At 43.9% G+C, this 15,135-nt stretch overlaps 1 protein-coding gene and 1 long non-coding RNA gene across 5 annotated transcripts in view; one reads left to right on the top strand and one right to left on the bottom strand.

Annotated features, from left to right (window-relative positions):
• CTDSPL (CTD small phosphatase like) overlaps positions 1–9,267 on the bottom strand; it is a 76,538-nt gene extending 67,271 nt beyond the window's left edge. For 2 of the 4 annotated variants that reach the window (XM_079300523.1, XM_079300524.1), the window contains exon 1: positions 8,784–9,262. In XM_079300523.1, coding sequence (XP_079156649.1) covers positions 8,784–8,859 — 76 coding nt within the window. In that variant the 5' untranslated portion in view covers positions 8,860–9,262. Of the gene's footprint in view, positions 1–8,783 lie in introns of all 4 variants that reach the window. The other 2 variants (XM_079300522.1, XM_079300521.1) reach the window with 2 other exon arrangements.
• Positions 9,268–11,664: 2,397 nt separating this feature from the next.
• LOC306800585 lies at positions 11,665–14,057 on the top strand. The gene is made up of 2 exons (XR_013773862.1): positions 11,665–12,569; positions 13,045–14,057. It is a non-coding gene; the product is annotated as an uncharacterized lncRNA (long non-coding RNA).
• The last annotated feature ends 1,078 nt before the right edge of the window (positions 14,058–15,135 follow it).

The following is a 15,135-nucleotide window of genomic DNA, read 5'->3' as shown; positions in this document are numbered from 1 at the left end:
GGTCCAACCATTAACCCAGCACTGCCACACCAGAATTATCCCTGGAAACAGCCACCAAACACATCAGCCCCTTGATCAGAGCACAAAGAGGCAGATTTTGCACTCCAGGTCTTCTGATGAGAAGATAAAAAGGCAAGAAAGCAAAACAAGGCAAGGGAGAGAATTTTAAAAAAACCCAAAAGGTCAAAGATTAATTCCAAAAATCCCTGTGAAATACGTATTGGAAGTGTCTTCCCAGAAATGCTTCACTTTACACTGCATTCATCAAATTGTTAATGTGTATCTTTAACCAAGGTTAATTAAAATAAGTCCCATAAGCCCATCTTTAAAAAATTTTAAGGGTTTTGTGAACGTGTAATGAGATACTCTATAATTGTACCTTTCTCTCCAGGTGGTAAATGTTAGACCTTTCTTTGTGCTTGGCTGAAGCAGGTATATAAATGATTAAATATTTTCTTGGAATGTGTCACTACTGACCTCTCCTCTATCTGACTATCATTAGGAAAAAACTGGCCAAGTTAACACTGCAAACCAACTTCAAAATCTACACCCACCATTCTGAGCTTTACCAAGGAGGACCTGCTGCAGAAACACCAGGAGGCTGAAAAAGCTCTGAGAGCTGGAGAAACTCTGGCATGGAGACAAACAAAAGGTTGGGGGTGTTAGCCTGGAGATGAGAAGGCTCTAGAACACCTTAGAGCCCCTTCCAGTGCCTAAAAGGGCTCCAGGAAAGCTGGAGAGGGACTGGGGACAAGGGATGGAAGGACAAGACACAGGGAATGGCTTAAAACTGACAGAGGGCAGGGTTGGATGGGATATTGGGAAAAAATTGTTCACTATGAGAGTGGGAACCTGAGGAAGCTGTGGCTGCCCCTGGATCCCTGGAAATGTCCAAGGCCAGGCTGGATGGGGCTTGGAACAATCTGGGATAGTGGAAAGTGTCCCTGCCCATGGCAGGGGTGGAAATGGATGGGATTTAAGGTCCTTTCCAACCCAAGGCATCCTGTGAAAGCTTTCCTGTAATCAGATCCCTGGTAACCACATGTATGTGCACTCAAGGGGAACGAATGCAAGTATGTAAATATTCAGGCATGAAAATACAAGACAGCTTTTGTGGACAGAAATAAAGCAGCACTGTCTGCCAATTGTTAAATGCATGCCCAGAATGACTTTGTATAAAATTTGTATCTTTTAAAAAAAATTATTACTACCATGGCTTCAAAAAAACACACCTGGATTCTTCTACACGTGTCCACTGTAACAGCACCTTTGTGGCAGAATTTTTTTTTATGGTGATTATGAGGATGGAAAATGAGTTATCAAGCCCAAAGTGTTCCCAAAGGCAGGAACTCAAGAGCTGGAAACACATCCCTGCCTCTGGCTCCTGGAGGCCAGGGGAGGAGTCCCACACATCAGGGGAACAGCCAAGCTTTGCAAATCATCAAATAAACAAGAAAGTCTCAAATTTTACTGCTGATTACAGCAGGCCAGGAAACAGCAAGATTCATTTTACTGCCAATTCCACTGGGAATCCTGGAGGACAAGTCAGGAAGCAGAGAGCTGAGGGGGTGGGGGAGAGCATGGCAGGGAATAAAAATCAATATTTCACTTGCTACCAGGAAAATAAGGTTTGCAACAGTGGCAGCAAACAACTGGGCAGCCACTCAGCAGAGAGGATCTGACTTTAAACAATGTCACCAACATGCAAACTGTAACTGCAGGCTGAGATTCATGAAGTATTTGCCTCCTACAAACCTGTCCTGATATTTTAGAAACATTTAGAAGTTACATACTCATTAGATTTTGACAGATTAGAAGCAACAAATAATGGATGCATTATTTGGGGCTGCTCCTCTGTACAAAACAGGTCCTGAAGAGTCTTATTTACCCATCTGCCAGGCTTTAAATATATTAATAAACATTCAGAAGAGACTAACAGCTTCTTGAAAAAACAAATAAAGAAAAAAATCCCATTTCAAACCCCCTGACACCCTCAGAATCCAAGTTTATCATATATTTATTCAGCTTTAACTCGCCATAAATTTTCTAGATAATAGAATTCTTGTTTCTAGTGCAGCCAATCACTTCTAATAATTGGGTTCTTTTTTTGACAAATCACACTTTATTATCTTGTACAAAGAAAACAAGAAGTGGCACTTTACAAGTGATCATTTTGATAACAGCTGAATAAAGCCTACAAGCTTTAGAGCAGGACTTTCTCTGCTCATTTGGTTAAAGTTGATATTTTTACTGTGTTCCACAGTAGCAGCTGGCACTGAAAGGACTGGACTGTATAAGACTCTTGGATTTTTATTTTTTTTTCTTGTCTTACAGTAAACATTCCAGAAATACAAAAAAAAAAAGGCCAAAATTACACCACAGCAGATCATGTGGAACACATTTTTACTCAGCTCTATTTAGATGCTACTTATGCTTTCCATATCCATCCCATCCATGTCCATTTTATGCCTCAACCTCTCCAAGTAAAAATAAAGCAAGCTCCCCACAAACTCCAGCAAAAGCAGAATTTATAGAAAATTAACATTTCCAGCATGTAACTCTTGGAAGTGTCTGTGATGATATTAAAGCACAAAAGGGTTTTTTTCCCCTCTGTGCCTGCAGCTCTGGGAGTTCAGCAAAAATTTAAACCCAGTGAGATGTCACCCTGTTTGAGCTGGAAATGCAGTTTAGAGCAGGAACATCCACTAGAACTGACTCATGGAGACTCAGGAGATGCTGCTGAATGTTTTTTTCCCAGCCAGGTTTCCACTGCTGAGAGCAGGGGGTGGTTTACAATCCTCACCAGCAATCCAGATGTGCTCCTTTATAAACATCTGAACAGGCTTGGCATGTTAAACATGGTTTTATCAGCCCTTTTCTTGTTCCAGCTTGGAGGATTCCATCCCTTTCTAGAAATAATTCTGAGCTGGGACAAGGGAACACACAAAACCACCCAAATGGGTGGGCAGAGACCCTCAGCCTTCATCCCCAGCCCCAGGTGTGGCCAGGGCAGGTTGGGAGCCCATCCCAAACACCAAAACTATTCCCTGTCTCCCACCAGCAGCCTCTGCCTGGGCTCCACAGCCCCAAAAATCTGGATTTCACACTCAGCTCCTTCCTAGCCCTACATGCATCCACATTCCTCACTGCTCTCCCAGCAAGATGTATCCCCCAGGCAGGGAGGAGAAAGAGGGATCAGCCACATTTTCCCTTACAGATTCACACAGTGAGCAAAACCTACAGAAGAATGTAGATAATTAGACCTGTCTTTGCTTTCCCCATTCTATTTTTTTTTTTTTTTTTGAAGAATAGGTTAGCTCTGGTGGACAAAAAGACTTTAAATATAATTGTCTGAATCTCTGTTGGCTGGGCATGAGTAATGGACAAATTCAACCCTGAAGTTTGATACAATTTTCATATCCAGGATTGCCTGAAATTGGATTTTTAATTGAAAATGTAATACTGAGTCCAAACCATGGTGATCATTGCCAACAACTCAAAATTCAGTAGGTAACAAAAGTGCACTTGCTTATAGAGGGAATAACTAAGATTTGACATATATATAAAAATTGTGGGACAGATCTAATTTGCAACCATTTTCACATTGGAACAGTAACTTTTACACAGCAGTCAAACTGATAAATTAAGTGTTCCCCCAGCCAAACCTATCTATGAGGGGAACAGCAACCTCCTTCACAACAGTGACCAAGTCAGGGAGTTCCATTTCTCTTGGCCCTTTCTCAGCATTTCAGTTTTTATCCCTTTAAAGAAACAAAAATGGACCTGTTATCCAGAGGCTTATTTGGAATGTTCTGCTTAAACTCCAAAAGCTGAAGCGTGGCATCGATCACGCTGCATTTTACTGATTATGTCAGGAAATGCTATTTGCATTTCTGAACACTGAATTAACAAAATGTAGGTCAACTTCATTGAGTTTCCTTTTCTTTTTTTTTTTTTTTTTTTTTTTTAAAGGCATGTTAAACTTCTGAACACTTTAGTTAAATCACCACATTGAAACCAGCATGAATTTGAGGTGACAACAAGCACTGTGAAGAAATGATCACACTGCAGGTTACAGACTGACTGAATATATGATATTCAGGCAAATTATCATCCCCATCTGCCAGTGCACTGCCTGCTAACTGTGACCCTAAATCAAATCTTGGGTTACTACAGGTTACTACAGTCTCCCTGGAACATAAAACCTACTGTATGGCTACTCTGGTTTCATATAGCAACTATGTCATTAGTTAATGATTTAAAATTTTACCCTCTGTGAGCAATTCACATTCCAGTGGACTGCTGGAGTGGTTTCCACTTCTTTTTTTTTTTTTCCTCTCCCCTTCAAATGCGACTTCAGTGTTAAAATTCTGAAGTCAATATTATAAAAATCTGTTGAGACAATGTCTCAGGATCATTAACATATGTTCAAGTGTTTGAGTATTCTGAATCCTGGTGATGTAATGGCAAAAAAAGTACATTCGAAGTATTTTCAGCTATATTCAAAACATTTTTTTTTACTGAAGACACAATTAAAGACACTTATTCTGGCTTTTAACTTGATATCTTCAGAACTGTTTATTTAAAATTATAATGAGTATTGCTCTCATTGCTGTTTTTTCCAACTCTATTTGAAAGAAAAGAAGGCAAAAAAGTTTGTGAAAACATCCTCACAGGGACTCACCCTGTGATTTAAAAAAAAACTCTAATGGTTCAGCCACTGTGAACCTTTTTCATGCAATTTACTGCAGAAGAGAATTCACATCTGTAGGGACACTAAAACATTCTGTTACTCTCAATAACTGAAAACAGACACTCAGCTGACAGGCAAATTTTATACAAGTCAGGAAAGATGTATCCAAAGACAGAAAACAAAACACCACAGCCTGAAGGAGGTACCTGAAGGACTGGACTGCTTTTCACTGCTATTTAACTTGGAAACAGCCAAGAATTTGCATCATTTATGAGGATCAAATCAATGCAGGCAGGTAAAAAGAGGGAAATTCATTTCTTTGGACTGAATGCCTGTTGCCCATCTGTGACTACACTCAATGTGACACGCAGAGCAGCTCTGGCAGCACTGCTCAGTTTTCTATACATTTAGCCATACACATTTTATATTAGAGATCTATGAGTAATATGAATTAAAATAAATAATATTGGTTGATTTTTATCTGTACTGATTTACAGAGACCCTGACTTTCAGTTTTTCTTCATACTTTTTATTTAAATTTTTCTTAGCTGCTCAGATTTACCCCTGATAAAACAATCCTCTTTTCACATACTTGGGTCTCCATTTTAGCTTCAAGTTTGTTAAGGTTCCCAATTTCCAGATGTGCCAGATGACCACAACATGAAACATTTCTGCAAAGAGCTGCTACTTCTGTTACTTAAAAAAACTAACAGGGAATTGAATTTTTCATTAATTTAGCATTCAAAGTATTTCCAGGCACCTATGTATCACTTCCAGTTGGAAGAAAATAAGTTTTTATTTCCCAGAACTAATTTAACAACACAGATAGGGACCAAAATCCTCCAGCAGCACCAACAGCCACAGGCATTTGAGAACATTACAATAATAATAATAATAAAATATGATTGTAGCAAACCTTTCATGCTCAGCTTTCATTCTGACAGACAACTAAATCCAGTGCACCACCATGTGGCAACATATTAGGGAATGGTTCACATACCAAGACCTGGTTTTTTCCACCTTCAAAATTTTCTGTTCCTTCTTAAAAAATAAACATTAACAAATCCCTCTTAGTGCTTACAAGCTCCTCCTTAACAAGTTGCTACAGCTTCACTTATCTCAAAAACTGTTTTTTAATACACCTGGACTAGCAAGAAAATGCTTGAGCATTTTAATTTGTAAAACACTGTATTTACCTAAAAACATAACTGCCCCAGGACCAGAGAACCAGCTCTGTTTCTTGCCAACCTCGCTCCCTTGCACAGGAGAAAACTGGCAAAAACCTCTATTGCACACGGAATTCCTTTTAAAACATAAATACATTTTAAAAAAATAAATCAAGCTAAATGCTGGTCTCATGTCTGATTAAAAGCTTTTAAAAAATCTTGGGAAAAAATCAAAACCTTGAAGGTATACACATGCATTATTTAGCAGCTGCTCAGTTACTCTGGAACTGCTTCTCTCCAGCTTAACAACCAGAGAATAAATTCTTTTTTTTCCCCACAAGAAACACCAACACAAGGTCTCAACAACCCTAAGAAAACCCCGATTCCCAAAGCCACCACATGCCACTTAGTACCCTGGAATTTACTTCTGCAGCCAAATGCTAAACTCAGAGGAAAAAAACAGCTTTTCATTAAACTGGACAGCCTTGGCTCTCACAGCACAGTGCTGCTGTATTTCACCGTATCACAAAATTCCAGAATTCAGGCTCAGCTGATTCTGGATTTCACGAAACAGAGGGTTAATTCATTATGTCTTAACATACTTGTGAGCCATTTTGTACCAGTACACTGAGCTCAACCTGAATTAGCAGCAAAGACTCACTTAGCAGCAGCCTCCCTGCTAGGAGCCTTTTCTGGATTCCATTTCTCTCTCAGCTCACCGGACCTAAAGGCTCTGCTAAAAGCACTCAGAAATCTGACAGAAAATGGGCTGGCTCCACGTGCAGCCACACCAGGGAAGCAGGTAGAGCAAGGGGATCCCACAAGTTCCTCCATACCTCGAGCACAGGGAAAACCTGTGGTGGAAGAGGTTGGAGCAAGCAGCGCTCTCCTGCCAGAGCCCAGCACGCACAGACCCGCGCTTCTCCTGCTGCCAAAGTTGCTCTGGAGTGATCTGAAAGTCTCACCACAGAGCTCATCCTCAACCCAACGCAGGCAATGTGACCACATTTTAAAAAGCACACCCAAAAAGCTGGGGGAAAAAAAAAGGAGAATTCACCTCCTGCTTGAAGATGACGCTGGAGTCTCCTCATCTCCAGCTCCCCTCCTTCCCCTCTCCCCCAGCCCAGCCCAGCTAGCACGAAGCCTGAAAAGCTCCTTCTCTGCAAGGAAGACCATCACGATTTTCTGCCAAAGACAAACCAATAGCAAGAACACAATGCACATTATGCAAGTTACTGCAGAGTTATGCAAGTTAGATGCATATTTTCACTCGCTCTGCCGAGGACTCCGAAGCCACTTGTTTGATGTGGATGCCCACTCTTATTCCGAGCTGTCAAATCTTCCCCTGCTTGTCTCAACTGGCTTTTTTTACATTAAAATTTCAAGCAGCTGCTTCACATATTGACAAAACCCTTCCATTGCATGCAATAATACAGGTCATTAAAACCACAACATCTGAGCACAGGATCACATATGTCCACCCCAAACCAGGTCTTAGGAGATGTGGTAGGCAGAGCACAGCATCTTATTTAGAGTAGATACCCCACGTTCCACATTGCCAAAACAGAGGAAAGCATCAGAAATCTCTGGAGCCAAACCAGGCCTCGTGGTGGAAGTACCACCTCACAAGCAAAAGGAATTAAAGAGTTAGATAAACACTTCTATGCCGAAATAAATAATTTTTTGTTCAAACACCTCCAAACTAGATGGCTTTTTTTTTTAAATCTACCTCTGTACTTCTGCTGTCAGCACTAGTGAAATAAGAAGACAGATTTCACATATGGCCTTACAGTCAAAAGTAACTGGGAGCAACTTCTCCAACAACATAGGAGCCCTCACTATTTCCAAGATGAGCCACACCAAAATGAAAGCTTTTGGGGAACTAAATCCATCCATTTCAGGGGGAGATCTATCCATCTACCATTTCAGACAACTGCTCAGAGATCTCACCATACCTACCACAGAACATGGACATAACTCTTCATTTCTAATTTCTGCCCTTTCTCCCCTATTTACCAACACTGCCTGTAACAAAGCACAAAAGTGACATCCAAAAAACTTCCCAAAGCTGTGAAAAAACCCCCAGAACTTGAACCCTCCTGCTCAACCCACCAGACACAAGGACACAATCACTTACAGCCCCAAGACTGCTCCAAGCTTCTGAAAGCAAACAAGGTTAAGGGCTCTCATCAACATCCAGACTTTTGAGGGAAGCAGCTCCTTTGGCCAGGCTGGATGCATCTCATTTGGGAGTAAAACCCAATCCAAGTGCGATGCCTTACGCAAGCAACAACTATTTATCTAAGGAGTTAAACAGAGGCTGCTTTTACAAGCAGCCTGTCTGTTTCTGAGAAGCACAAGTGACCTCCAACAAACCTGAAAGCTGCACAGATTCTGAAATGGAGAGGTAGGGAGGAATATAGGAAAGAAATCTGAATTAAAAAAAAAAAAAAAAAAAAAAAAAAAAGAGAGAGGAGAAAAGAATTTGAAATCTGTGCAGCAGATATTTCAAAACCTTCCAACACACCCAGCACAGGTATCCCTTCCCTGGAGCAGGGCACTAACTGCACAGTGACCACCTTATAAAGTTACCTTCCCAAACCTCGGGGAACAAGAGTATTTTTTTTAACGACTGATACAATTCGGTATTTAAACACTTTGAACAAGTTCTCAGCTGTATCCAACAAGCAGTTTCAAAGACCCTTCACCCAACAACAACAAAAAAAAACCCCAACAAACCAAACCAAAAAAAACCAAAAACAAAACAAAAAACCAGCCCAAACCTAACAAGCCCTCCTCTATTCGCAGCAGCCTAGAGAGGATTATACGGTCACTGAAGAATGCGAGTTGTTACTACGTGCATTTTTAAACACAGAAGGGGGGGAAAAAAAAAAAATCATGGAGAAAGATAGCAAGCAGCTCACCTTTATCCTGAGTGCAGGACAGGATCTCCTCCTCTTTGGGGTTAGTCACCTGGGTGATAATGGACGGGTTGTCCATGGAAACAGAGTGAGATTCCACCTGGCTATTTCCCTCTCAGAGGCAGGCTTGTGTGCGGGAGGGGGTGGGGGCAGCGGGTTTGTTTGTTGTTTGTTGTTTTTTTTTAAAAAAAAATCAAGACTCAGGCTTGTATTTGAAACAAAAAATAAAAACTATTGAAAAAAGAACAAAAACAACCAAAACCTCAACAAGCAACACCTCCGGGAGCGAAACCGAGGGGAAGGGGGTGGGAAGGACCTCAAAAGCGATGGCACCGCGGCCTCCTACCGGCGCCAATTCTGCACGGCGAAGGGGGGGGGGGAAGGAGCGCAAACCCCCCCCCTTAAAATAAAAAAAGGGAATTAATCCAATTCACCCTTCCGGGAAGCCCGCCGAGCGCTTCCCCCCGAGCCCCCGCCGCCTCCCGAGGCGGGGGAAGAGCCCCCGTCCCTGCGCTCCGCTCCGCGCCTCCCCCCGCGGCCTCACGCCGCCCCCCGCATCCACCTGAGCCGCCCCTACATACCCCCCCCCGCCGCCCGCCCCCGCGCTTATCTCATCCCCGCGCCCCCTTCCTCCCGCGGGCAGCGCTCGGCGGAGCGACGCCGGGCCGCCCCCTCCACCTCCTCCTCCTCCTCCTCCCCCCGTTCGCGGGTCGCGGAGGGAAGCGCGGCGCGAGGGGAGGAAGGGAGGGGAAAGGGGCCGAGCCGCTCCCGCGCTGCGCCACAACCCGCCCGCCGCCGCTGCCTCCGCCGCCGCCGCCGCGCCCCGAGCCCGTGAGCGCGCCCGGCCCGCCCCGCGCCGGGTCCGGAGCGAGGGGCGGGAGCGGCAGCGCCCGGCGGAGCGCGGTAAACAACGGGGCGGGGCGGGGCGGGGCGGGGCGGGGCAGCGCGCACAGCACAGCGGGGCGTGGCCAGAGCGGGGCGTGGCCGGGGCGGAGCGCACAGCACAGCACGGCACAGCGGGGGCGTGGTCAAAGCGGATAGTAGGCGGGGCTTAGCGCGGAGGGCGGGGCCACGGAGCAGTGAGGGCACGGGGAGGGACCGGCCGCCATTTCCCGCCTGGGGCTGCGCGGGAAAAAATAAATCACGGAGCTGGGATTGTTTAGGTGGGAAAAGAGCTGTGGGATCGGCGAGTTCGAGCTGTGGGTCACCGCCACTGAGTGCTCCGTGCGGGCTTTACTTAAAAAAGGTGCGGGTCCCCTCGAGGGACGGTGATTCCACCACCTCACTGGGCCGTCCTATTTCTGATCTCCAGGGTCTAATCAACTTTGCTGTGAAGGAGTTCTTCCCGATGTCCTCCCTAAACCTCCCTGTCACAACTTAAGATCGTTTCCTCTCGTCCTGTCCCTCATTCCGTGGAGCGGAGCCCAAACTCCCCATCTGTCCCTGTCTCCTGTCGGGGAGCTGTGCAGAGCCACAGGGTCCCCCCGATCCCCCTTTTCTCCAGGCTGAGCCCCTTTTTCCAACTCCACCAGCCTCTCCTGGGGCTCCAGACCCTTCCCCAGCTCTGTTCTCTCCTCTGGACCTGAATGCTAATGGGTTCATGAACAGGACTTCTGTCAGACTAGGAGACAGAGTATTTTTACAGGTGTCTTTTTCAGAAGTGAGTGTGCAGCTCCAATCACAGAATCACTCTGTTTGGAAGTGACCGCAGCACAGGATTGTGTGCAGGTGGTTCTGGAATATCCCCAGGCAGGGAAACTCCACAGCCTCTCTGGACAATCACTTCAGGGCTCATCACTGCACGAGAAGTTCTGCCTCATGTCCAGGGGAAATTGCTGGGGTCAGTTCCTCTGGTGCCATTGCTGGATCCCCCAGAGCAGAGCCTGCTCCCTGCTCTGAGCTCTCCCTGCAGATGCTGACGGGCATTGCTGAGCTTCTCCTCTCAGTGCATCCTCTCAAGGCTCACCAGCCCCAGCTCCCTCTGCTTTTCCTCATGAGAGAGATGCCCCAGTCTGTTAATTTTCCTTGTGGGATCTGCTGGACCCCCCTTGTACAACAGAGGTACTGATGGCAGGCTTGGCTGCTTCTCTCACAGCAAATACCTTCTGTCTTTTTCCTAAAAGGCATGTCTGGCTCTCCAGGAATTCCCAGCGCTGCTGTTTGCTGGTGCATGAGGATATAAACTGTGGTGCACCTGTCCTGCTCCCACCCTCCTCAGTACCTGTCCTTACATCTATGCCTTGTGCCAAATGGTGGGAAAACCCACCCCAAATAATGGCTCCTCTTTGGGGCTGCCAGAGTCTAAAACCTTTAAAAAAACATGGTGTATTTAACATAAATAAGGAATTGTAGCCTCTTTTGCCTCTTAGGGGAAAAAAAACCCAACTAATGTAAACTCAAGCCTCTATTGTAAGTAACCTTGCTACACTAAAGATAGGTATAATTTTATAATTAATTAAATAAATGGGGAAAAGCCTTCTGTAGCCAGCATAGACCCAGACAACATGAATTTCAGTAATATTATTTACAACTGTCTACTTTTTGCACTAAAAGAGGGAACTACTGACCATTTACATTAACAAAATATTTATAAATTTATCTATGAACAGTTTTACTTAACAGTAACAAAACCATGTCATTGACTCCCCATCCCTGGAAGTGCCCAAGGCCAGGTTGAATGGGGCTTGGAGTAACCTGGGATAGTGGAAAGTGTCCCTGCCCATGGCAGTGGATTGGAAACTTTAAGGTTCCTTCCAACCCCAGCCATTCTGGTATTCTGTGATTCCTTTCAGCTGCTAAGTTGGGTTTGCAGAAATTTTTGTGTTTAATTCCAGCAGTTTAAGCAGCTGTTTTTGTTGCAGCTCTTCCTCACTGGAATCTCTGCAGCAGTGCCATTTTCTGGAGAAAATGACTTAACAGCTTGGGGGCTTTGTTTCATTCTGCAGTCAACAGATTTAAACATTTAGCTGTGAGCCTTCAAATCACTGCATTTTTTTCAATGTAAGAAGAGTCATTCCAAATCTACCTGTGCTGTCTGTCTCCAAAACTAACACTCCCTACAGAGCAGTGCAGGCAGAGATACCTGTATTGCAGGTTTCTGGGACTCGTATTTTAGGTTTTCCTGTCCTACTCTTATGACAAACACTTGCACGGGGAGTGAACACGATGCCACTGCTTGCATTGCATCCAACTGTGCAAGTTTCAACCTGCTCCTTGACTTTGGCTGCTCCAGACAAGAGTCTTGCAGTTGCAAACAGTCCCTTGCAGGCTGGATGGGGTGCAGAGGAACAGGAGTTGGTACATGTTGGTGGTGGAATTAGCCCTGCTGCTCCTGAGCTATTATGCAGCTTTATCACAGCGCTGGTTGTGTTGTAACCCTGCTTGATCTTTTACCCGCCCAGGCACTGCAGGCATTTTTAATTATCTGAGGGTTAATTTGCATAGGAGCTTTTTGCTGAAACAATAAATTCGTACCTCTGTTATTACGTGGTATGAGTTTCTGTATCAATATTTATATTTGGGTAAAACCAAAGAAGCTTCCTGCTACCGTAAAGACAAAAGAATTGCTTCAGAGCAAGTTCAGGAGTCAGCCAGCACTAAGAACACCTTCCACTTCTTTGTAAGGAAAGGGAAATTGTAGTGTGTGGTGGGAGAACATGCGTTCCAATGCCTCTTTTTTATGCAAGGATGAGGAGACAAACATCTTGTCTGATGAAAAGCACGTTTTGCAAGGCTTGACAAATACCATGCTCACCTCGAGCCAATGTGCTCTGTATGATTTTAAAGCTGGTAAGATTCTTTCTGCACCTCGTGTGGTACAACTCCAGCCCAACAGCTCACTGTGTGCTCATCTTCATCAGGAATTTGGTACTTGCTTTAGTTTGGAGGGGGAGCTGCTGTTTGTGGTGATATATAAGGGGGAGGTAGGGTGAGAGGATGTGCCAGGAGGGGCTGGCTCTCCCTGTCTTGTCCCTTTGCTGCTCCCTCACCCCTCCAGCCTAAGGTGGAGAGCAAAAAGCAGGATAGTGACAGCACAGGAGGAGCTGTAGCAAGTCCACACTCTTTCAGGGCAGTGGGAAGCAGGATGGGAGCTGAGGAAGTGCAGCTGTTCTTACAGCACTGCTGTAACCTCCGATCAGGTCCCTTCCCCTGGGCATGGATCAGCCTCTTCCACCCCCACCACTCCCATTCCCGGGCCAGTTATCAGATAGATGTTACAAAATCAAGAGCAATCCGTGTTGTATCCTTTCTGTTTTTACTTTAGGAACACTCTGAAGTGTGTACAGTATCTTCTATCTATGTTTCTTTGTGTGCTACACGAGCTAAATCCTGAATAATCCCGTGGAACAAGGGAAGGGTTTCATCTCCCTGTCACAGATCAGAGGTGGAGGTACAGACAAAACAATACTTAGCAGGGAATTGCAGCACCAGCTAATAGGAGATCCAGGTTTTCATCATGACTTCTGACATTTGTCCTTGCTACTAAAATGTGTCCCTCTCTCAATGTCACAGGATGTTTTATAATGGGGGGAGGAAGGGGGATGTTTTTAGCAGAACTGTTCTACATTAAAAGGAAGCATTTATTTTCATTGGTATCAGCTCTATGAAGTCTTGACCCTGGACCCACAATGGGAGTTTTATCCTTGACTTTAATGGGAGAGCAATCAAGGTCTCGTGATATTACATCCTAAAGAAAGGAAAATACTGCAGTTTGTATCAATAAGATAAATGTCTCATACTTAGTGTAAGCTGCTATATTCCTGCAATAAATGGTTTATTAGATTGATTAAATGTCTTAACTTCACCTCAGCTATTAATCACTTTTGGCAGCTGTTTACTGCTTTGTATACTTTGAAGTAATGGACATTATTGCTTAATTATCTCATTGCAGCTCAGCCATTGTTTCCTAAATAGTGCCATTAGAATGGTAAATTGCAACAGTAAAACAGTGTCAATAGAAAGTTATGAAGTTCCCATTTTATGATGCATTCATAAAGTTAACTCAATCTACTCAAAATGTGGCTGTGATTTCCACACAGTGACCTATTTGTTATGACAGAAGAGATTCTGATGAGAAAACAGTTGAGCATTAAGTGTGCTGGGACTCTGCTTTTACCCAAGTAAAACATAGCATATTCCCTGTTGGAATACATGTGCCTATCAGAATTTATTAAACTTGTGCTTGTTTGATCACTTTTGCTTTCACTGAGTGCTGTGAATTCCGAAGATTTTGTGCCTTTGAATACAATGCATTTATTCCTGTGGAAAAAAGAAAAAGCTCCAAGCAGTGCTATCATTTAGATGTTACTATTGTCATTCCACAGAAGGATAAGAGAGAACCAAATCAATCAGAAGAAATGGCTGCTTTTAGTTTTATCTCCAGATCTGGCAGCAAGTCATAATCTAGCAGTTGTACAACAATTTCCATTCTGAGTCCCTTTTTCAGTCAACTGTAACTGTCCTGAACTTTAACATTATGAGTTGTCTGTTTCAGGCTGAGTTGTTTGGGTGGAATCAGTATTACTGTCAATCTGAGAAAGAGTCATGAAACTGGCTTTCAAGTACTGTAACAAAAATTGTCTCTCTTCTTTCTCTCTAATAAAGATTTTTAGGGAAAAGGTAATGTTGGAAATGATGAGTTCTTGTGAGTTTTTTTTTATTCTCCTGGGATTTTTACTGTGCACATAATAGAAAATGTAGTTCCTTACCTTGGGCTAAATTAGTGCTGAAGACAAGGTGGATGGGTTTTTTACTAACATTAACAATATATGTTTAATCCTAAATTTCTTTAGACTCCTAATGCAGAATCTTTGATTAAGGAACACAACTGAGATGAAGCCTGGCTGTGGCAGATGTCAGACACCCCCAGGAGAAACGATGCCTGCAAAGTGTTCGACCCAGAGGGAAGCAAATATATAATTAAAATGCCTGGCTGTAATTTTGGTTCTGGTTGAATTCAGCTGGTGACCCACGGCTAGAAGGCTCTGAGGGCTCATCACCAGGTGACCTACAAGTGACATATCCAGTTCTACCTAACTGCAAATGCTACACCTTTGCAAGGCAGCCTGCTGCTTTTTTTTTCTTTTTTTTTTCTTTTTTTTTTTCTTTTGGCAAACAACTAAATAATTCTAAGGTGCTCCTCAATCTCTTAGAGCTGGAAGGGAGCAGGAATCAGCTGGTGTAACAAAGCTCTCTCTCAAACCCCAAGTCAAACCCAAGTGACTGCAGGTTAAGTTCTTTAGCCCAAATAATTAGTCCTAGACCAGATCAGGGCTTACTCTGAATCATTCAGACTCCAGAAGCAATAGCACAGGGAAAAAATCCAACCATTTAGGAGGCAGCAGCAGGTTCAAGC

This window comes from Erithacus rubecula (assembly GCF_903797595.1).
Source record: "Erithacus rubecula genome assembly, chromosome: 3".
Classification (NCBI taxonomy): Eukaryota; Metazoa; Chordata; class Aves; order Passeriformes; family Muscicapidae; genus Erithacus; species Erithacus rubecula.
The sequence above is the reverse complement of the archived record's forward strand: the minus strand, read 5'-3'. Positions and strand labels throughout refer to the sequence as shown.